At 39.1% G+C, this 22,836-nt stretch overlaps 2 protein-coding genes across 2 annotated transcripts in view; one reads left to right on the top strand and one right to left on the bottom strand.

The window, feature by feature from the left end:
• Window positions 1–22,836, top strand: part of cacna2d4a (calcium channel, voltage-dependent, alpha 2/delta subunit 4a) — a 54,759-nt gene that overhangs the window by 15,519 nt on the left and 16,404 nt on the right. Inside the window, exons 24-27 of the mRNA XM_073838854.1 lie at window positions 155–248; window positions 359–451; window positions 873–1,003; window positions 1,100–1,171. Of these exons, the coding sequence (XP_073694955.1) occupies window positions 155–248; window positions 359–451; window positions 873–1,003; window positions 1,100–1,171 (390 nt within the window). The remainder of the gene's footprint in view (window positions 1–154; window positions 249–358; window positions 452–872; window positions 1,004–1,099; window positions 1,172–22,836) is intronic.
• lrtm2a (leucine-rich repeats and transmembrane domains 2a) lies at window positions 3,251–20,900 on the bottom strand. The gene is made up of 4 exons (XM_073838855.1): window positions 20,490–20,900; window positions 16,318–16,477; window positions 9,362–9,958; window positions 3,251–7,653 (listed from the first exon to the last, which is right to left on the bottom strand). Exons 2-4 carry the CDS (start codon window positions 16,376–16,378, stop codon window positions 7,196–7,198), a joined length of 1,116 nt encoding a protein of 371 aa, XP_073694956.1. The 5' UTR covers window positions 16,379–16,477; window positions 20,490–20,900; the 3' UTR covers window positions 3,251–7,195.

Raw genomic sequence — 22,836 nt, 5'->3', positions numbered from 1 at the left:
AATTTCGGAACAGAGCTAAACTAGTTGCACATGTAAATCATTTCATATCTTTGTACCTTTTATTCTCTGTATACAGCATAACCGTTTGATGTAATTAAACAGTTCTGAATAACGATGATATCTGCAGTTGAGTTCTCTTCTCTCTCTTCTTCAGGTGATGAAAGACTTCTGCAGCAGACTCTGTTTGACGCAGTGGTCACAGCTCCTATGGAAGCCTACTGGACCGCACTGCTGCTCAACGCCTCCGGGTAAAACTTCCCACCCACACACACACACAGCGTCACAGACAAGTTTCATTAGTCAAATACGTGCTCGGCCGTGACCTTTCTCATTCTTTACTCGCCTCCGTCGTGTGCAGTATTGATGGGGGTGTGGAGACGGCGTTCCTGGGCACACGCTCCGGCCTCATGAGAATGATCAGATATGTCGGCGTAGAGAAACGTGTGGCGAAGTGAGTACCTTTAATCAAGAGCTCCTGCTGGCTGCGTCACGACTCAACCGCATAGACCGCATCTGCATTGTCAGAGGTTTCCTTAAGGCCACTCACTCCCACAGCACATCATATAACTTTCATCAGCATGCACTCAAAAATACGTACACGCGACACTGGGGAGATAAAGAGGAACAGGCAGTAAAACACAGTAAACCTTGGTTATACATAAATGAGGTTATACAAAAAAATCAATGAACAGCATTGATAGTAGTTGCATCTAAATACTTGTATAATATATATATTTATGTTCCGGAACACACACATATATATATATATATATATATATATATATATATATATATATATATATATATATACACACACACACACACACACACACACACACACACACACTGATGGTTTGATGGTTTCTTTGCAGAAAATTCTTATCTCCATCGGATAAGGAGAATATTTTTACCCTGGACCATTTCCCTGTTTGGTATCGGCGTGCTGCAGAGAATCCAGCTGGACAGTTTTTGTACTACGTCCCTATAGGGGACAGCACACAAGGTAGCCTGCACCATGCAGTTTACATCATACAGATTAAGAGACTTTACACCCTGTTGAGTGTATTGTGCTTAGTTTTTTTTTTTTTTCTCCCTGCAGTGGATGGCAGGTTTGTGATTGCCGTCACGTCTGTTACAGTCTCTGTGAACAAAAAGACAGCAGTTGCTGGAGGTACGATTTTCCCTGTTTATTCATATCTTTTAATAATTTTTTATTAGACTGTGCTTATGAAAAGCCGCCCACTGAGATGCTATTATCTTGTCCATTTTAAGCTTGAGTGTGTGCATGTGCCCATGTATGGAGTTCACCTCCTTGTAAACATCTCTTTTCTTCAACATTAACTTTGCTTGTGTTATTTCTTTTGTACTCACGAAAACACACATTTATGACTTGTAATAATGCATTTATGAAAAGGAAAAGAACAGGAAGTTACCGGAAGTGAGTTTTAAAGGGATCGTTCACCCTAAAATGTACATTTTGTCATCAATTACTCACCCTCATGTCATTCTAAACCTGTAAGACCTTCGATCTTCAAAACATAAATTAAGATGTTTTTTATGAAATCCGAGAGCTTTCAGACCCTGCAAAGACAGCAATGCAACTGACAAGTTCAAGGCCCCAAAAGGTAGTATGGACATCGATAAAATGTGATCCTGGACCACAAAACCACTCATAAGTAGCACAGGTATACTTGTAGCAATAGCCAAAAATACATTGTATGGGTCAAAATGATTGATTTTTCTTTTATGCCAAAAATCATTAGGATATTAAGTAAAGATCTTGTTCCATGAAGATATTTAGTAAATTTTGTACCATAAATATAATCAAAAAACTTAATTTGGACAACTTTAAAGGTGGTTTTCTCAATATTTTTTGCACCCTCATATTCCAGGTTTTCAAATAGTTGAATCTCAAATATTGTCCTATCAAATATTGTCTCAGTTTCAAAAAAATTGACACTTATGACTGGTTTTGTGGTCCAGGGTCATAAATAATCCATGTGGCATAAGTGGTTCAACTGTAATTTTATGAAGCTTTGAAAATAGTTTTTGTGCGCAAAGAAAACAAAGTAACACCTTTATTCAACAATTTAAAATTTTTGGACTATTTTATTGATATCCTTACTATATTTCTAGGCCATTAATGTGTCAGTTGCTTTGCTATCTATGCAGGGTCTGAAAGCTCAAGGATTTGATCAAATATATCTTAATTTGTCTTCCGAAAATGAACGAACGTTTGGAACGACATAAGGATGAGTAATTAATGACAGAATTTTAATTTTTGGTGAACTACTTCTTTAAGCCACTACAATGTAGTTCTATTATCTACCAGCAGAGGCAAACTGGATTTCAGATTTTGAATCTGGATCTTTCTCCATTTTGTATGAAGCATATTTTATCATTGTAATTTGAGGACACCGTGTGAGTGCTTGTTGAATCTTACACGTCAGCATTTACGGAAATACATTCTTTATTCATTTTTAACACAGAATTATATCACAGCTCACAAATCATGTTTCAAACTGATTTTTATCAAGCGAAAATATAAAGAAGGATCTCATATCAGTCTTAGAAAAAAGGTCAAGTGAAGAAAGGGTCACATCGATAAGCTATAAGATATTAAACCAGAACTTCATATAGATCTCGAAGATGCTTTCAGCTCAGTCAAATGGGCAAATCCTTTCCTCTCATTCATCAACTGGGATTTACAAAGCCTTTATTTAGCGAGGGTTCGTAGTGAAGTGTGTGTGGTGTCCCTGCTCTTATATGCATTGCTCATTTATAAACCCGCCCTTCATATTCACTCACGTTACATCACAACCGCCATGTTGGCTTATATTCAAATAAAGCGCATTGCTGACATCGTCAATAAACAAGCATGTGCTCACTTTTGAGAATATTCGCAATAAGTGCAAATTGACAGGAAAGTATTAGTCCACCAGTGGCAAAAGTGCTTTTGTTTTTTTTTCTTCTTCTCATAACAGAGGATACAGGGTACGTGTTTTGTCGCCCCGTGCAGAGTACAGGCCTTTGACACATGCTGTATAAAATAAGAGCTAAATGAACAGTAATGGCAGGAAAGACCGCAACCATTAGGCAAAACTCCCCTCGTTTATAATTCATGAGTTTTCTCTGAATTCTCTGACAGAGAGTTCCTCTACAAAAGGAGTTTGCACAGGAAACACAGGGAAAAAGTATACTCAATTTTTGCAATCAAGTTATTGTTCATAAATAATTTGTAAGACACAGATTAAAATATATACATATATTCAACATACTTTTGAATAAATGTATATCTGTACTTATATATACCCAGCATATGGCTGCAGATATCACTGAACACAGAGACAAAGTCCTAGACGCTTAACTGCTGGTGTGAGTAGTAGAACACAAATTAGTTGTACTTTGATTAACAACTTTTTGCCAGCAACCTTACCAGTAATTTGCATTGGTAATGAATAGTGTGTGGGAAAGATTGTTGCTATAGTTACAGCGGAAGAGCATCTCCTAAATCCTGATGAGGTGGTGTGATATTTGCTCCACATCCTTGTGCCTACCGCACATCCTTCCTATAGATGGCAGCATTGTGCAAGACACCCAGTGATGACGTTACTCTTGACATTATTAGCAACTTTATAATCCGATTCTAAATGATTCGAAATGAATATGTCGGTTCACGTTAACAGCGTGGAGCTAAGTTCTGACAGTCTTTCTTTGCCTTTTTTGAGATTGACTGCTGCAGAAAAGCTTATATTGATAATATCTGTGGGCTTCTGAAAGCCCAAGTCAAATTTATCTGAATTATTTAGTCTAAACAACTTCTGCCCTCAAGGAAAAGCGGATTATGCAAATTGGTCCACAAGCAGAAAATTGATCACACAAGGCGCAATCGATTCTCCTCCATCGCCAGCCCAAGAGAAAAGATCAGACTAAATCAGCTATGACATCCTAGTCCAGAATTAAACAACAGATCAACAAAGACATTGATTTATATTGCACAGAAAAGTCTATCTTAATAAAGGTAAGGTTTAGTTCTTTCTCAGCTATTGTCTGTCTGCTTTTTGTTTAGAGGGCAGCTTTCTTGTAGGGCCACTTTGCTCCTTTAGCCACCAAGGTGTAATTAACAGTTCCAATAGCCACGATCTGCCACCCTCCACTAACATCAACAGAGTCCTCAGCCTGCTCTACATTAGCACTTCACGATACTTCAAGACACTTCACGATAGACACCAGGGCTGGATTCTCCTAGTCGTACAAAAACACATCTGACCTCTAGAGATGAACATGGAGAAACAGCAAACAGTAAACAAACAAAACAATGTTGTCAACACAAATTATTGTCACACAATACAAAGGACAAACCTCACACTTAAAAACATAAAACTGGGGTCACGTCACATTGTATAGAATATATTATAGCTGATAAATAAGATGGGAATATTTCAAATATGATATGTTGGGGTTATGATGTTCAGTTCACACTGGGGTAGGGTTAAGGGTTACAATTAAGGTTGGAGGTGAGAGTTAGTATTGGGGGATTGGGATTAGAGTTGAAGGTTTAGGTTAAGAGTCGGATGTTTTGATTGGTGATGGAGGTTTATGGTAAAGTTAGGGATTCATGTTGGGTTATTGTTGAAGGCTTAGGTTTAGAGTTGGGGTTAGGATTAGTGATGGAGCTTTATGGTAACGTGGGGATTGGTGTTACAGGTTTAGATTAGCAATGGAGATTTAGGGTTAAAACTGGGATTAGTGATGAAGATTCATGGTAAGGGTAGGGATTCATGTTGGAGGTTTTGGGTTGGAGTGTAGGTTAGTGTTGGAGGCTTGAGCCCAAAGTATACTTCACTTTTTACGTGTAAGCAAGGGACAGCATATAGTGCACGTGACATTAATTTTGTCATCAGAATAGTAAATTCATACTCCACACGCACCACCCGATTTTTGTAACCAAGCATACTTTATACGCAGAGGTCACACATGCACAATGAAACGAAACTCCAAACACGGGTTCAGGAGTAGCCTACTCATTCAGTCCTGTCAATCATCATTACAAGCCTATATAAGCAGCAGTCGTTGCACCATCCCAGTGTCAATTCTTCCAGCAACCCTCTACTTCCCCATCTCCTCCTCTATTTTTTTTATCCTCCCTCAAGGTCAGAGGTCCCCAAACTCGGTCCTGGAGGGCCGGAGTCCTCCAGAGTTTACCTCCAACCCCAATTAGACAAACCTGAACCAGCTAATCAAGCTCTTTCTAGGCATTCTAGAAACTTCCAGGCAGGTGTGTTGAGGAAAGTTGGAGCTAAACTCTGCAGGACACCAGCCTTCCAGGAGCGAGTTTGGGCACCCCTGTTCTAGGTAGTACCACAATTGGGGGTTTAAACTCGGAGCTCAAGCTGAGCCTCGGGTTTGAGCCTCCATTGAGGACAGCAAGCCAAGTTCATTTACCATTAACCATCAGGACTGGATGGGCAGGCGAACTCGTGAAGTTGTTCTGCAGTAATCAGTTGTTCCACAAGGTGGCAACACTGTCCCAGGCCATTGTTCCACAGTAGTAAACGAAACTAAAGAGACAGAACAACAACAGACGCTCACATTGATAAGCACTTGTGAGCGAGAGGGTATGAGACAGCTCAGCTTTGGTTTAAAAGAGTTCAGAAATATTTGTTATCGGTCATAATTTATGGGGTATACTTAAATGGAGTATACTTTGAAATGCTACGCATTCAACTATATGTGTACAAAAATAAAGGATACTTTGGACTTAAGGTTTAGAGTTGGGGGTTAGGATTAGTGATGGAGCTTTATGATTAGCGTTACAGGTTTAGGACTGGAGGTTCAGGTTAGTGTTGGAGGTTTAGGGTTAGAGTTGGGGGTTAGGATTAGTGATGGAAGTTTATTATAAGGCTAGGGTTTCATGTTAGAGGTTAAGGGTTGAGGTTAAGATTAGTTTTGGAGGTTTAGGGTTAGAGTTGGGGGTTAGGATTAGGATTAGTAATGGAGGTTTATGGTAAGGCTAGGGATTCATGTTGGAGGTTCAGGGATGGGGTTTAGATTAGTGTTGGAGGTTTAGGGTTAGAGTTGGGGGTTAGGATTAGTGATGGAGGTTTCTGGTAAGGGTTGGGATTCATAGTGGAGGTTCAGGGTTGGGGTTTAGATTAGTGTTGGAGGTTTAGGGTTTGAGTTGGGGATTAGGATTAGTGATGGAAGTTTCTGGTAAGGGTTGGGATTCATAGCGGAGGTTCAGGGTTTGGGATTCAAATTAGGGATGGAGGTTTATGGTGAGGGTAGGGGTTACTGTTGGAGGTTTAGGGTTGGGGGTTCATATTAGGGATTGAGGTTTATGGTAAGGGTAAGGATTTGTGTTGTATGTTTAGGTTTGAGGTTTGGAAGTAGAGGTGGAAGTTTAGGGTTAGGCTTGTTAGTAGAGTTTGAAGTTTAGGAGTACACCATGTCTACACCGAGCACGTCCATTGACACGAGATGTTGCAACGGCTTGAGGCTGCATACATGGGACTCTTTAAAGTCAACATTCCAAATCAATTTGTCCTTTTGTTGGAAGTAAAACGAGCACATATAGTGCGTCAGAAATCGGGACATCAATTTACGGTGCAGTGCATCAGAATGTATCCATTGTAGACAGCATTGATTATAATGAGTGTTATTGGCTTTAAATGTGATGTGTCAATTGCATGTGTGACCCGGTGTAGACAGTGTTAGAGGTGATGGTTATGGTAAGGGTTGGGGTTAGAGTTGGGGGCTTGGATTAGTTTTGAGAGGTTAAATGTCTAGGGTTATGATTTGGAGGTTTGGGTTGATGGTTAGGCTGCTACAGAGGCTAATGCTAATGATAGCACATGATCCTCTAGAAACATCAGGGTTCAGAACTGTGAACAGTTGCATCCACACCTCCTCTGCTGAGATCCACTGGAGGAGGGTGGGGGAGTGCTAAAGTGCTGAGTGGTCCCTCTTGTCCTGGGGCAAATAGGTCAAAGGTCATAGGCCAAAGTTTAGAGATTGAGTAAAGTGTAAGTCTGAAAGTCAGAGAGAGTCTCAGGAAGGACAGAGAAACAGGAAACAGGGATGATGAATCCTCCGCTGGTCAGCTAAATGATCATCAAATGTTGCAGCTCAACCAGTAAAGGCTTCTTTATATTTGTGGCTGACCTCTGAACTCTGACCCCTCTCCCCCATTCCCCTATGCAACTGATGAGATCTGTTTCTCCTCCTGGTCGGCTTCTGCCTCTGCGTCACCCATCAACGGCTGCCTCTTCTTTAGCTCTCGCTGGTATTTTGCCATTAGAGAAGCGTAAATGCAGCCATACGCTGCGGCAGCTACCATCATAATACACACGATTCCACAGACCACACCAGCGATCACTACTGTACCGATCGCCCTGCGAACACTGACCGGCCGATAACGCTGCTTCACACAGTCTGGCAGCTCCGCCTCTGTACGCACCACTGCACCTTCAGGCGATGGAACGGCTGTCCCTCGAAAACAAGGTGGAGATCCACCCTTTGTGTTCCCAGCCCCACCCCCGTTCTCATCCTCCAATTGCAGACAGTAGTTGAACATCTCCACAGGAACGCCCCGGATGTCACGACCCCTTAAGTCCTTCGGAAGTGTACACTCGACGGCATCGACATAACCGCCTACGACAGAAAGCAATAGAGAAAGACAATCAAAATTTTAGGTCTCTGAGGTAAACAATAGTCACCTCTAATGAATTTAAATGGCTGTTTCAAGCTCTCCAAAATAGCACTGCACAGCTAGTAGGGTCAGCAGCCCTCTTCAATTTGCGTGTGTGTGTTTGTGTGAGAGGAAGAGCGGTAGCTGGTGTATAATTAATAAGCCTGACATGCATACAGAAGCTCTGTTCCCAAACCTTTTGAGCTGCCACGCTGCCTACTGCCTACATAGGCAGCATGTTAACTGTCATGAAACCTGACTGATTTGGAGTGCTCTACATAGGCAGCGACTCCGCATGCCACACAATTTTTTATTTAATTATTTTTGCACAGGATAGTCGACTCGCACTTGGATTTTCTTGTTTGTTGCATTGTAGTATCTCCGTGAAAATAAACAATGCTGCCTTAGAATTTAATCAAAACAGAAGGTAGCATAAGGAAGATACCTACCTTCATGTCAAGAGAGCCTCAAAATGCTGCCTCCGTAGGCAGCTCACTAGGTTTTGGAACAGAGCAAGAGAGCCAGAGCCCACCATGACTGGAGTCTCTTTCTCACACACGCTAAAAGCTTTGTGACTCAGCCTCTCATGTCTGTTTCAAATCCCCCTCCCTCTCAAAGCTGCTCTGAAATAGAATGAAATGAGTTTCTCTGACTCAGAGTAGAAGGATTGAGACAGAGAAAAATAGAAAGCGAGAGGTATGGAGAATAAGAAGCAGAGGCTTCTAAGCTCTGCTTCACAATGATTTTTGGGGTTTTGCCACATTTCATTGCCAGTGGTAGACAAAAGATAGACAGGAAATTATTAGGGAGGGAGTTGGTACATATCCTACAATATGTCTGGTGTACATGCACTTACCATTAGCTTACAGCGCCATCTGTTAAAAGGCTTAATAAAGCTTTTTTTAAATTGATAATTCTCTAAATTTAATTGGTTAAGCCACATTCAAAGCCCTTGGAAAATACCAGTGAACTATATTACTTCATGGAAGAGTAGTTTGTTCAAATTTTAAATATTAATATTTTTAATTATTTATTGAACACTATAATCATACTACTGTTGTCGTCGTTTTATAGGCACAAAATGATGACAGTGATTTTTAAAGCGTCCACTTTGGATCTCATCTCTTACTTAAGGTAAAATCCCAGTAATGCACAGCCTCTTGTGGCTTATTGCTTAAAGGGATAATTCACCCAAAAATGAAAATTCTGTCATTAATTACTCACCCTCATGTCGTTCCAAACCTGTAAGAACTTTGTTCTTCAGAACAGAAATTAAGATATTTTTGATGAAATTCAAGAGCTTTCGGATCCTGCGTAGACAGCAACGCAACTACCACGTTCAAGGCCTAGAATGGTAGTAAGGACACGTGCGAAATTGTTGAATAAAATCGTTATTTTTGTTTTCTTTGTGCACAAAAAGCATTCGTAGCGTCATTAAATTACGATTTTATTGATATACTCACTACCTTTCTGGGCTTTGAATGTGGTAGTTGTGTTGCTGTCTATGCAGGGTAGAAGCTCTCGGATTTCATCAAAAAAAAAATCTTTATTTGTGTTCCAAAGATGAACGAAGGACATGAGAAGGACATTTATCACAGAATTTTCATTTTTGGGTGAACTAACCCTTTAAAGGATGTGTTTGTACACCTGCAGAGAATCAAAACACTTCACCTCGATATATCAGCCACTCCATCCAGTGTTTGAAGTCTCTCAGGTTGCAGTCACACTCCCATGGGTTCATGCCCAGCTCCAGGTGCTGAAGGTTGACGAGAGGCTCAAACGTGGCTCTCTCCAGGGCGTGAAGTCTGTTCCCAGCCAAGGAGAGCCAGGTCAGCCCTTGCAGCTCATCCAGCAGGCCCAGCGGCACAGCGGCCAAGCCATTCAGAGACAGATCCAGTCTCCGCAGCTGGATCAGGCCGCGAAACAACTCGCGATCCAAAACCGTCAAGCTGTTGTTACGCAAACTCAAATCACTCAGGTTACTCAGCTCACGGAATAGTCTGGAAGGCAGGTTGTCCAGATAGTTATTGGACAGGTCGAGCATCTCCAGGGTGCTTAGGTTGGCGAAGGCAGAGACGGGGAGGGTGGAAAGGCGGTTATTGGTCAGAAGGAGGGTATGTGTATCCTCCGGGAGAGAAGCGAGAGCGGGCACAGATACTAGACTCCGCCCACTGCAGTTAGCTTCCAGTGAGTTACACACACACTCTGAAGGACAGCCAGTGCATAACTGCAGTAACGTAGCACACACACTCAGCACACCTAGAAGACCTGTGGGAAAGAAGAAAAAACAGAAGTGTATATCGTCTGAAATAGTTGACACAAGCCATTTCCTTTTGAAAGCAGCTTTGATTGATGTGAAAGATCTGACAGGTGTTGATTAAGTGCTACTGTGAATCACATGTACTGTATTTAATGAAGGAGACCAGTGCTCAACAGAACTGAACCTGTAGCTACTGCTCCTACCACACTATTTTAAACTGGAGCCTACATGATCATAAAAACAGACCTCTAGACATAGCAGTATTTTTTAATGCAGTTGCTGTAAGTAGCTGCTATCTGTTGCAGCACCTTCAGGCTGTTTTTTTTTTTTCACTCACTTTTTTGATTTATGTATGGTGTGCTCTTGAAGGATTACTCCACTTCCAAAATAAACATTTCCTGAAAATTTTCAGCCCATGTCATCCAAGATGTTCATGTCTGTCTTTCTTCAGTCGCCAAGAAATTATGTTTTTTAAGGAATGCATTACAGGATTTTTCTTCATATAGTGGACTTCAATGGTGCTCGACAGCTTGAAGGTTAAAATACAGTTTCAGTACAGCTTCAAAGGTCTCTGCGTGATTCCAGCTGAGAAATAAGGGTCTTATCTAGCGAAATGATCTAAAAAAAAAAAGTGTATAATTTACATTTATTATTTTTAACCTCACATGCATGTCTTGTCTAGCTCTGCAATGTGAGCGTGTACTCTGTGCAATCCGGTTCAATATAGTTAGGGTATATCGAAAAACTCCCATCTCATTTTCTCCTCCAACTTCAAAACTCGCTTCAGAAGTACTGACCCAGTGTTTACAAAGTGAGCATGCAAGGAGGATCAAACACCCTTTACAAAAAAAAGGGCGATTTTGAAGTTGGAGGAGAAAATGAGATGGGAGTTTTTCGATATACCCTAACTATATTGAACCGGATTGCATTGCAATTATATTGAACGAGAGTGCATAGAATACGCATGCGCATCACAAAGCTAGACAAGAGGAGCATTTGTGGTTAAAAAGTGTATAAATATGTATATTTTTTTTATAAAATGACAGATCGTTTCACTAGATAAGACCCTTATTCCTTGGCTGGGATCGTTTAGACCTCTTTGAAGCTGCATTGAAACTGCATTTTTAACCTTCAATCCATTGAGCACCATTGAAGTTCACTATATGGAGAAAAATGCTGGAATTTTTTCCTCAAAAAGCAATTTCTTTGCGATTTAAGAAATAAAGACATGAATATCTTGGATGAAATAGGGGTGAGTAAATTTTACAAGTAATTTGTGAAAAGTGGAGTAATCCTTTAATGGCTTATTTTACCCCAAAATGAAAACCGTGATATTATTTACACGCCTTCATGTATGATTTCCTTTCCTCCATAGTACACAAAAGATGCAGAAAGTCTAAAATGCTTTTATAATAATGGAGAATGGAGCTGTCAAGCTCTAAAAATGACAACAAATGCACCAAAAATAAGTCTATGTTACTTATGCGCTATATTCAAAGTCTTCTGAAACCATACGCTTGCTTTGTTTGAGGAAAAGACTGTAATTTAACTTGCTATTTTACAGAAAATCAATTACAAAACACAAAAGTCGATGATACTTTACATTAAACGTTCAATATTTCAATTAAATGTGAGTGTGATTGAGAACTAAGTGCAAATGAGATTTGAGAACTATACTGAACGTACATAAGGTTGAATGAATGAAGACAGTTTAGATATTTCTTTGTCGTTTCTTGAATGAGGTCCTTGAGTTGGCTAAATGGTTGCTTGTTGGCTGATGTAACAAATTCTTGAGATCAGTATTGGTTTCTGGGTTCTTTAATGAATTAAATAGGTTTCATTATAGCAGTGTTTTTCAACCTTTTTTGAGCCAAGGTACATTTTTAATTGAAAAAAAATCACAAGGCACACCAACAATCGAAACTGTAAAAAAAATTTAACTCTGTAGCCTATATTAACAATATACAGCCATTCTTATCGAAGTGTCTTGAACAGGAATCAAATAAACACAAAGAAAAAAGTATTTTATCTTTCATATTTCTTCTACTTTTAAATAAAAAGTGCAATTAACAATATACAGTCATTCTTATTTAGGTGTCTTGAATAGGAATCAAATAAACACAATGAAAACAGTTTTTTGATCTTTCATATTTCTACCTACTCAGTGTGAAACCTGGGCCTGTTTGTATGAACACAGAGCTGATAACTTATTAGTTTCCAAAATATGTTTTAGACCAATTAGGTGAAATTGAATAATTTTCCACGGCACACCTGACGATCTCTCACAGCACACTAGTGTACCACGGCACAGTGGTTGAAAAACACTGCATTATAGCAACTGCAGTGGTCCTCAATTGGTGTGTTGCAACTAAAATTGTGTTTTTCTACCATTAATTGGACAAGCGTTTTGAATGGATTCATGTTCTGTTTTGATATAATTAAAGGCAGAAGGGAAAACAAAGCATAGGCTAGTGAAATAAATAGGGAGTTGAAATGTTTTTTAATATATTTTACATATTTTTGGGCCTATGCAGTGTACAGTAGCATTAATACTGTTATTTTCATGCCATAAACAATTTTAATACTTCAGTTTGTCAAGTAAAACCACTAAAGAACCACTGAACTAGAGAATCGAATGTTATTTGTGGAACCTAAAAAGGTTCTCCGATGGCATGCGTTTTTCGTTCTAAAAGAACATTTATGATGGGAATATAATGTGCCTCAGAGTTAAACAGAGAACGTCCTCTGCTCTGTTATGACAAAACAAACATTTGCCAACTGTTCGTCACCTCTCTCTTTTATGCAACTGTGCATGAGGGTGGGGAGCAGTGTTTCTCTGTGTGTGTGAGACAATCACATGCTATATGACGGCTTTAAACGTTGAGTTCCCAGTTGTCTCATTGCTGAATGTGTGTGTAAGTGTTTGGCAGTTTGAGTGCAGACAGATGCAGTTACAGCACTCAGATATCTGATCCTGACCAGCCTCAACACCCTGATCCCTCTGTAATCAGAGACACATACAATCATCACAAACACACACACTCTCTCTTATACACACTCACACAATTCTCTGTAATGTCAATAATTAATCCATCCTTTTAAACTATGTAGTTGTGAATGATTCTAGAATTGCTGTTTTGGCCAATCAACCTTCAATCTTCAGTATATCGCTTTTTTTCCAGCACGAGTTGCCTTTTTTCCTTTTATCTCTTCTGCTTGACTGAGGACAAATGTGTGTCAGCACATCAGGATAGGCATATGACTGCTGTTATTGAAACACAATGTTCTTTCGCTGTCATGTTCCCTATGTGTGCAGAACAATCCTGGAGATAACCACAAAGAAGGCTGTATGTCACTGGCGAGGACGGAAATCTCCTAGCGACTGGACCTAGTTTAAAATAGGATAAACGTCTATTCTGTGCCTTTACTGCAATTTTATGAAGTGTCCTTCTTTTCTTAGCTTTTAGAATTGGCTCGTTTTAACGGGAGGACTCCAGTTCCAAGAATAAATACAGCAAATCACTAAAGAAATTTGGACATTTTAAAGCGATAGTTCGCCCAAAAATGAAAATTCTGTCATTAATTACTCACTCTCGTGTCTTTTCAAACCTGTAAGACCTTCATTCATCTTTGGAAAACAAATTAAGATATTTTTGATGAATTCCACGAGCTGTCTGAACATGCATCAGTGTTAATTTTGACATTTTGAGTTAGTCTTAGTCACAGTCTTTTGACTAAAATGCCACTTAGTTTTAGTCATATTTTAGTCATCTGATTTGTTTTAGTTTTAGTCTAGTTTTAGTCGACTAAATTTCATAAGATTTCAGTAAATCTAAATCTACAGTAGATCAAGTCTACTAGGTTCTAATGGGTTTAGTTACAGATTTATTAAGCATTTTTCTAAAATTATGAAACTCATTGTATAGCTTTGATATTAAGGTTTTATCATGACAGACAGATTTATCTGCTGTGACACACAACACGCTTTAATATAAAAATTAAATAAAACCACTTCTCATAAAGAAACAAGAAAATGGTCTTCTTTTCAATTAAATACTAATGGTTTTATAGTGTAGGCTAATTATGCAATCTTTACAACAACTTGTTTACCACATTCTTCATTTATTTATATAAATAAATTTAGATTAATCTTAATTAGGGCTTGATTAACATCAATGCCACAGACAATAGCAACTAAATTAGACTGCTGTCCCTTTAAAACCGAATACACGAATGCAATGTACTGATACATGTCAGATATTCTTCCAACTGTTTACATTCTCCTAAGACGTAACCGAGTGTGTTTACGTGAAAACTCGTCAAAATAGACAATTCGACATAATTTTATGTTTTTTCTCTGCTCAAGAGATGCGAAAGAGATGCGAAAGAGTACTCGTGCGCTGTGAGAGATGCTCTGCTTCGGTGTCTGCGCTCAGAAACCCGGACCGAATTGAGTTCTCGTTTGCGTCGACAAATTTATCCATATGTCTACTCTAATCTTTCTCCCATTTTTGAACGTTTTATGAGACGTGCAGCAAGTGTATGCTAGCTTATGTCCTGCCGGATAGATCAATAGGCTATGATAGAGTTCAAATGTATAACCTCCTAACCACGCAACAGATTCGTTCTGAATGAATTTCTTCCCAAATCGTCCTTCCCTAAATTTTCAAAAATAATGAAGAAAATTATTGAAGCGATTCAGTCTAAAGCGGTGAGTGAATTCCTGTCTTTCTTTTGTTGCTTAATTAATATCAATCCCACAAACAACAGTAACTAAATTAGGCTGCTGTCCCTTTAAAACTGAATGCAAGTACATAATGTACTGATACACGTCTAAGTATGTTCACGTGAATACTCATCAAAATGGACAATTCAGCATAATTTTGTGTTTATTCTACATTCATGAGATGTCTGCGCTCAGAAAACCTGACCGAATTGAGTTCTTGTTTGCGTCGTCAAATGTATGTATTGACATTTCTTAATTTTCTATGAGACGTGCAGCAAGTGTATTCTAGGTTATGTCCCGCCGAATAGATCAATAGGCAGGTACAGTGTAACAGTTACAGTCCAAAGTTCAAATCTATTTCCAAATCATCCCTCCCTAACATTACCTCACATCTCGTTTTTATTCGCTGACAAAATGTTGTTGACAAAAATTATGACGAAAATTACTTGTCAGTGAAATTAACCCTGAACTAAAATGTTTTATGGCCCAGAAAGGTAGTAAGGACAACATAGAATAGTCCATGTAACATCAGTGTTTCAACCATTATTTTTTATATACGAGAATAATTTTTGTGCGCAAAGAAAACAAAATAACGACTTTATTTAACAATGTCCATACTACCTTTCTGGGGCATAAAACATTTCAGTTGCGCTGCTGTCTATGCAGCGTCAGAAAGCTCTCAGATTTCAATATAAATGTCTTAATTTGTGTTCCGAAGATGAACGAAGGTCTTACGGGTTTGGAATGACATGAGGGTGAGTAATTAATGATGGGTAAACTATCCCTTTAAGAATGTGCTGGTTGCTTCATTGAAAATTAATGGAGACTGCCACTTTAAAGCTACAAAAAGGACACAAAAGCACCATACAACATACATACTCTATATTCTATACTCCATAGTCTTTTGACTCATTGAATTCAGACACATTTTATAAACTGGTTCAACACATTCACTGAAACAATCAGACTCAAAGGAAAGATTCATTCACAGATCTCTCATAAACGAGCTAGTGTGGATGTCAAGATTAGCAGTGAATGATCAGTGTACAGGCTTTTCCTCACACTGAGCTAGCTTACGGCTTCAGAAGTCTTTGAAGAGTGTGCAAGTCTTTTAAGATCATTTTATGGTGTTTTTGGAGTTTGACGGCACTGGTCCTCATTCACTTTCATTAGACTGAAAGGAGTGGCTAGGATATTCCTCTCAAAACGCTTTCCAAAAAGTAAGCCCTATGGATTTCAATATAGATTTCAAATCGGACTCTAAACCAGCAGATAAAAATTTTCACTATACAGTAAGTATACGTGACAATGCAGCAGAGTGTGTGTGTTGCCTTTGCTTTGCTTCATGCAGATCTTTAATCAGACAAACATTAACTAAAGCCATCCTAATCCATCTGTTGTTGGGGCAGCTGGTGATGTTTGCCGCACTCTATACACACCCACACGGATGCATACGTCAACACACGCCAACTTTCTTCCCACAAACATTAGTAAAACTGATCATTTCCTAAAATGCATCAATCTGCGTGACATGTAAATAACTGATTTAGTTCGCTGATAGTCACACAAAGCATTTAAAACTATGAATGGACTGTACTGTACAGAAGAGTGAATGTGTGGATGTGTGTGTGTTGGGCTCACCTTGGCTCTCCGGATTTCCTCTCCTCCTGCGACCCACTGTAGGTGCAGTGCTGAGTTGCATGTCTGCGCTTCTACTACTGCAGCTGCCTCAGATCTGCTGTGGCATCAGCCGGCCCTGATGCCAGCCTCCGCAGGCAGCGATTTGGGGCCAGTGACGAGACTGCAGAGAGAGTTTGAAGGATAGTCAGTTTTTTTGTACTTAATATGACTTTTGAAGGTGAGCACTTGTTTTCTGCCTGTCTCAGCATAGATGACTTACTGAGAGTGTGAGCTGCTGGTTTGTGTTTTCAGTGGCTGCGGTGAAAGTCAAATAAACCTTGACATATTGGTAACAACAGTATCACTGTCATGTCACGGCTTATTTTTCAAATCAGCTTACTTTCTGGGTTTCAGGTTTTCAAGGTTTATCTCGTCTGTGCGTATTCTAGTCTAGGCTCAATGGAAAGTTTCTTAAAGAGGTCAAGAACTGAGTAATTAAAATTGTCTTGATATTTTGACAAATAAGAGGTCATTGTACTATAAAAACATCCTGTAAGTTTCAGAGCTTAAAACGTTCTCGTTAGTCTAAAAACAGCTTATATTGAATCTGCCAAAACAACAGTTTTATGACGTAATAGTGAGGGTAAACACCACCTCCGCAGAAGAACATCAACACCTGCTTCTACATCACTGCCTGTTTATTCACGCATGTAGTGTAAATAATGAGAGAGGCAAACACAGGTCTACGCAGAAACCAAACGATAAAGATGGCTCCGAATACAACAAGATGCTGTGCAGTGCCAAGTTTTTTCACATTTTACAGCAAATTTGTTTACAAACTCATTTATTAAGACTAAAAGTGAATCCGACAGTAATGTCAAACCAGACAAGTGTGACTGTTTTTATTACATGGTCACTGTTGCTTTGTTTGTTATTACAGATCGTTTGGTATGTACTGAGTTCTTATGCCTCATCTATGAAGGATGTAGGCTGTCAAACATACACAAGTGTTAGCCAATCATAGCAGTGGGCGTTTATGTCTGAGTCTACAATCCGCCACACACATTCAAACAGAGTGTTCTGATGAGGAAGGTTAAAACAGAACAGAAACTAGACTGTTACTTCTAAATTATGTTTTTCGATGTAAAAATCTTGATAACATAATAGAACCTCAGAGAACAGTTCAAAATGTGACCCTGGACCAAAAACTGAGATGTACACATAACCTGAAAGCTGAATATATTTTGGCTGGATAGGACAATATTTGGCTGAGATGCATCTATTTGAAAATCTGGAATCTGAGGGTGCAAAAAAAAATCTAAATATTGAGCAAATCGCCTTTAAAGTTGGTCAAATGAAGTTCTTAGCAGTGCATACTACTGATTAAAAATTAAGTTTTGATATATTTACGGTAGGAGATTTACAAAATGTCTTTATGGAATTCTTTATGGATATTTACCTAGTATCCTAATGATTTCTGGCATAAAAGAAAAATCAATATTTTTGACCCATACTATGTATTTTTGGCTATTGCTACAAATATACCTGTGCTGCTTATGACTGGTTTTGCGGTCCAGGGTCACACATAATAAAAAAGCCGTTACCCCTTTAAATTAGGAATACATTAGCAATTAACTTTCAACACAAATATTGCAACACTGTGCTTCTCAAATCTGTTCTATATTCTACCGTAACATCAGTTAAATTATTTAACATATTCCAGTTCTGTACAGTGATGGACAGTACAATTACATTCACTTCTATGAAAAATAAAAATAAAAAGTGAGCTTTTAAATATGTAAAATTATTTTCATTTTAAATATTTTATCATATAATATTTATATAATAGTTCATTTTATTTTGTAATTTAATTTTTATATAAAAGTTAATTTTATTATTTAATACTGTTAATAATATTATTTTTTTCTCAGATGAGATTAAATAGAGACTTATGCATCGCCTGCTTCTCACATTTTTCCTTTCAGTAATCTCACAATAGTTTCCTCTAAAGTTTCAGAAGAGATATAAACAATGTCTCAAACTGTTCTTAGATTTGTTCAAAATGTCAAACTCTAATAAATAGAATCATAATAAATCATAATAAATTGAGAAAAAAGGCTATTTGTAACCAACATCAGAAAATAACAAAAGTTCAAATATGTTGTTTAATTATGGAAATGGAAGTGTACTTCAAGTCAACAATTATCTCATTTGTGACCCTGGACCACAAAACCAGTCATAAGGGGCATTTATTTTATTTTATTTTATTTTTTCATTGATGTATGGTTTGTTAGGATAGGAGAAATATTTGGGCCGAGATACAACAGTTTGAAAATCTGCCATCTGGGGGTGCAACAAAATCAAAATATTGAGAAAATCACCTTTAAAGTAGTCCAAATGAAGTTCTTAGCGATGCATATTATTAATCAAAAAATGCGTTTTGATATATTTATGGTAGGAAATGTACAAAATATCTTCATGGAACATGATCTTTACTTAATATCCTAATGATTTTTGCCATAAAAGAAAAATCAATCATTTTGACCCTTACAATGTATTGCTGACTATTGCTTCAAATATACCTGCGCTACTTAAGACTGGGTCACATTTGTTTCTATTTGTATTTCTCCTATAGAATTTCACGAGAAATATCAAAGACAAACTTGACACCTCAATCAAACAGAACTGAAATATCCCTGAGCTACGAAAGAGCAACATCTGAGCAACAGAACTTTCCTCCCGGTACAAAGCCATCTGCAATACAGCGGTGCTTACAGTAATACAGCTCTCCAGGGTACAAAACCGTAGTAGAACTGGCACCGCAGACACGATTTAGTTAATTGCAGTACAGTAATCTGACACTGTAACACTTACAGCACATGACAGAGACGGGAATATTATTATTATAACGACGTACCATTATGTAATACCAGTTGTGTAACGCAATGCTGTGAATGTGTGCGTCTCAGATCATCGAGCACAAGGTTACAAGTTGCTTCTGTTTACGCCAGGCCGGTTTGCTGTAAAATGGCCGCTGCTGTCTTAGACTCCCTTTCTGTGACACTTCGGCCTTGTCACCTGCCACATCCATCAGAGAGTGTTTGTGTCTGTGTGTGCGTATTTGCGCAACGCAACACCAATTCACCAGGCTGTCATCCGAAACGGCACAGTGGAAAAATGTGCAGACATTTAGAGGTTATATTGCATGTGTGTATGAGTGTGTGCGCAAGTGAGAGTTTCTGCAAACACCTTTTGGAGTTGCTCAACACGTGAACATTTTCCCCGCATTACGTTTCCTAGAACATGCAAGTTTCAGAGTGTGATAATATGCAAGTGTGTGTGTGTGTGTGTGTGTGTGTGTGAAGAGAGGATAATTAGTTGAGAGATGTGTCATTTGACTCCTGAGCATGCAGCCCGCACACACACACACACACACACACACACACACACACACACACGTGATGTAATAGTCTCTCACTTTAGCAGCATCTCTCTCCACGTCCAGTTCAGCACATATTTCACACATTCTCACCCCACGCCGCACTAACTTCCTGCGAATGCACAAGGTCAACTATGCATGTGTGCAACAGCATGTATGTTGTTACTGTGACTTGCAACACATAAGTAAATAGAAACGCCCTTTAGATATTCACCACTGAACCAGTCCTTCTGGTCCATTTTCTCATGCACACACGCACAAAAAAGAAGGCCATCGAAGTCAATGGCTGAGGGAAGAAACGTTAGAAACAAAGGCGCGGAGGCCACGGGATGAATTATTAAGAGCAAAATCACAAACAAAGACACGCTCGCAAAAACACACACACGCGCTCACTTGAGCAACACATATGCAGTATGCATAAAGCCATGCAAAGCTATAACACAAACAGTCCTACCATAAATGTAAGTATATATGCAAGTGTTTGCATATTGCAGACACCATCTCACTCCTAAATGCTTATATACACTCAAAAGCAGCATTCCAAGACATCACCTGTGCTCACACACAAGTCTTTACATTTCCTTTGTGTCTATATAGAAAAACTGGACATCACATTCTCTACAGCCAAAACAACAGGCGTATGAGTCGGTCTCGTAAAAAAACATCCCTCGGCAAACCTCATGCAATCATAATCAAGGCAAAATGCAATATGCGCGTGTGTATGTGTGTTATAGGTTAACAGTGTTTCACTCACCGTCTTTAGATGCCGTCCTTCTCGGCGTCCCCCCCCCAAGCTCATACACACTCTCTCTCTCACACACACACACACACACGCACGCACACACGGTTGTGGGAGAAATGAGCGAATAGCAGCTCTCGTAACGCTCCAATATGGAAATGAAAATATCCTTCCGCTGCCAAGAGCAACGGCTGCCACAGAAGGAGAGATGGATTGGAGGAAGGAAAAAAAAACGATTAAAATAAAGAAGAGGGAGATGAAGGAGGGGAGTTAAATCCTGCGCAATGCCTTGCTGTAATGCTCAGAGAGAGGAGGACACAGAGAGTGAGTGAGTGAGTGAGTGAGTGAGTGAGAAGGAGAGAGAGAGAGAGAGAGAGAGAGAGTTGGGGGGAAAGAGGAGGGGGAGGTGTGCTCCAGTCTTTCAATTCTCTGTGGTTTCCAGCAGATCGGCTCGCCTCTGTGTTGGTATATTGAGTCCACAGAATGCACTTGAGTGTGTGTGTGTGTGTGTGTGTGTGTGTGTGTGTGTGTGTGTGATTGTGTGTGTGTGTCAGGAGGTTGTCTCTCAAGCGCGTGCTGTCCTCAGGCTAGCCTTTGGTGCGCATGTGTGTCTGCGTGAGTAAGTGTGTGTGTGCGTGTGTTGCTTTCTCCATATGTGCATGTGGTGAGGCGTGCAGTGTAAGCGTGTGCCAGCCTTGTCAAAGATAGTAACATTAGTGAGGGATGAGGGGGTCGAGAAAACAGCTGATTTGTTGTCCCTCTTTATAGATAGATAGATAGATAGATAGATAGATAGATAGATGCATTTGACTTTCTGTGATGTCAGCACTGACATCATTCAACTGCTTCTTGTATTGGCTGAATATGAATGGATCTATCTTTCTATCTACATTATAGTGTATATATTGTTTATCGATCTGCAGAGTATCTAAATTGATCTATTTGCAGTGTAGTGTATATATTGTCTATCTGCAGAGTATCTAAATCTATCCATCTATCTACAGTATAGTAGTGTACATATTGTCTATCTGCATCTATCTATCTATCATATAGTGTATATATTGTCTACTATCTGCAGCGTATTTAAATCTATCTACCAACCTATATATAGTATAGTGTATAGTGTCTATTTATCTGCAGAGTATTTAAATCTATCTATCCATCTATAGTATAGTTTATATATTGTTTATTTATCTGCAGAGTATCTAAATCTATCTATCCATCTATGTACAACATAGTGTATATAGTGCCGAGTTTATCTATCTATCTACAGTATAGTGTATATTGTCTATTTACCTGCGTAGTATATAAATCTATCCACCTATCTACAATATATTCATCTATCTACAGTATAGTGTATATATGGTCTATCTGCAGAGTATCTATCTATCTATCTATCTATCTATCTATCTATCTATCTATCTATCTATCTATCTATCTATCTATCATATAGTGTATATTGTCTATCTGCAGAGTATCTATCTATCTATCTATCTATCTATCTATCTGTCTATCTATCTATCTATCCTCTATTTATCGTATAGCGTATCTATATCTATAATGTAGATCTGTCCGACCTATAGTGTATCAATTATGTATATAGATAAATAGATCATTATGCAACATTGCTGCTTTATGGCTGCATGTGAATCTTTCTATCTAAAAAATAAACATGATTCTTCCTCCCTTGTTATGGAGGGATGGATGAATGGATGCTGCATGGATATACGAATGGAATGGACAGATTGATCCAATCACATGTAGCCAACACCAGCAGCAGTGCATTTTACACTCTGTGATGTCATCAGAGTGCTGACATCATGCAACGGTGTAGGAATGTAATCATACATGTTCTGGCCATTGTTCACATGGACTAACTAGACCAAACTTCATCCACATATACAAACATTCCTGCTATTGCCTGGCATGCTGAATAATGCATAGAGGCATGCAGGCCAGGCTGCAGCACCAGCACCTCAGAAAAAAGGAGAAATGCATCCATTGCAGCTATTTATAAGAGGAAAAGCATTCTGCGACAAGCATTTACCTCCTGTGTGTTGTGGGCTGTTGCAACACACCGTGTATTTCAGAAGGACCTCAGTGCCGCCCACATGCTTTCACATGCCAGACATTGACAAGAAAAAGCACTACAGTTCCATTAAATCCTTACCATGCCATTTCTCTCCTTATCAGAAGCTCTGTATGTTATGAAGTGTGTTTGTGGGCACGTACATTGATGATCCCGTGTGCGCTGCTCACGTTGAGGACAGTGTCATATTTTGGTGGTGAGTCTTCAAGGTGTTGGTAGGGGCTGTGCTGACATCATGTTACCTAAGCAACAGAGGGAAAGAAACAGAGAGAG

This window comes from Garra rufa, chromosome 4 (genome assembly GCF_049309525.1).
Source record: "Garra rufa chromosome 4, GarRuf1.0, whole genome shotgun sequence".
NCBI lineage: Eukaryota > Metazoa > Chordata > Actinopteri > Cypriniformes > Cyprinidae > Garra > Garra rufa.
Note: the sequence above shows the minus strand (reverse complement) of the source record. Positions and strands in the feature narration are given on the sequence as shown.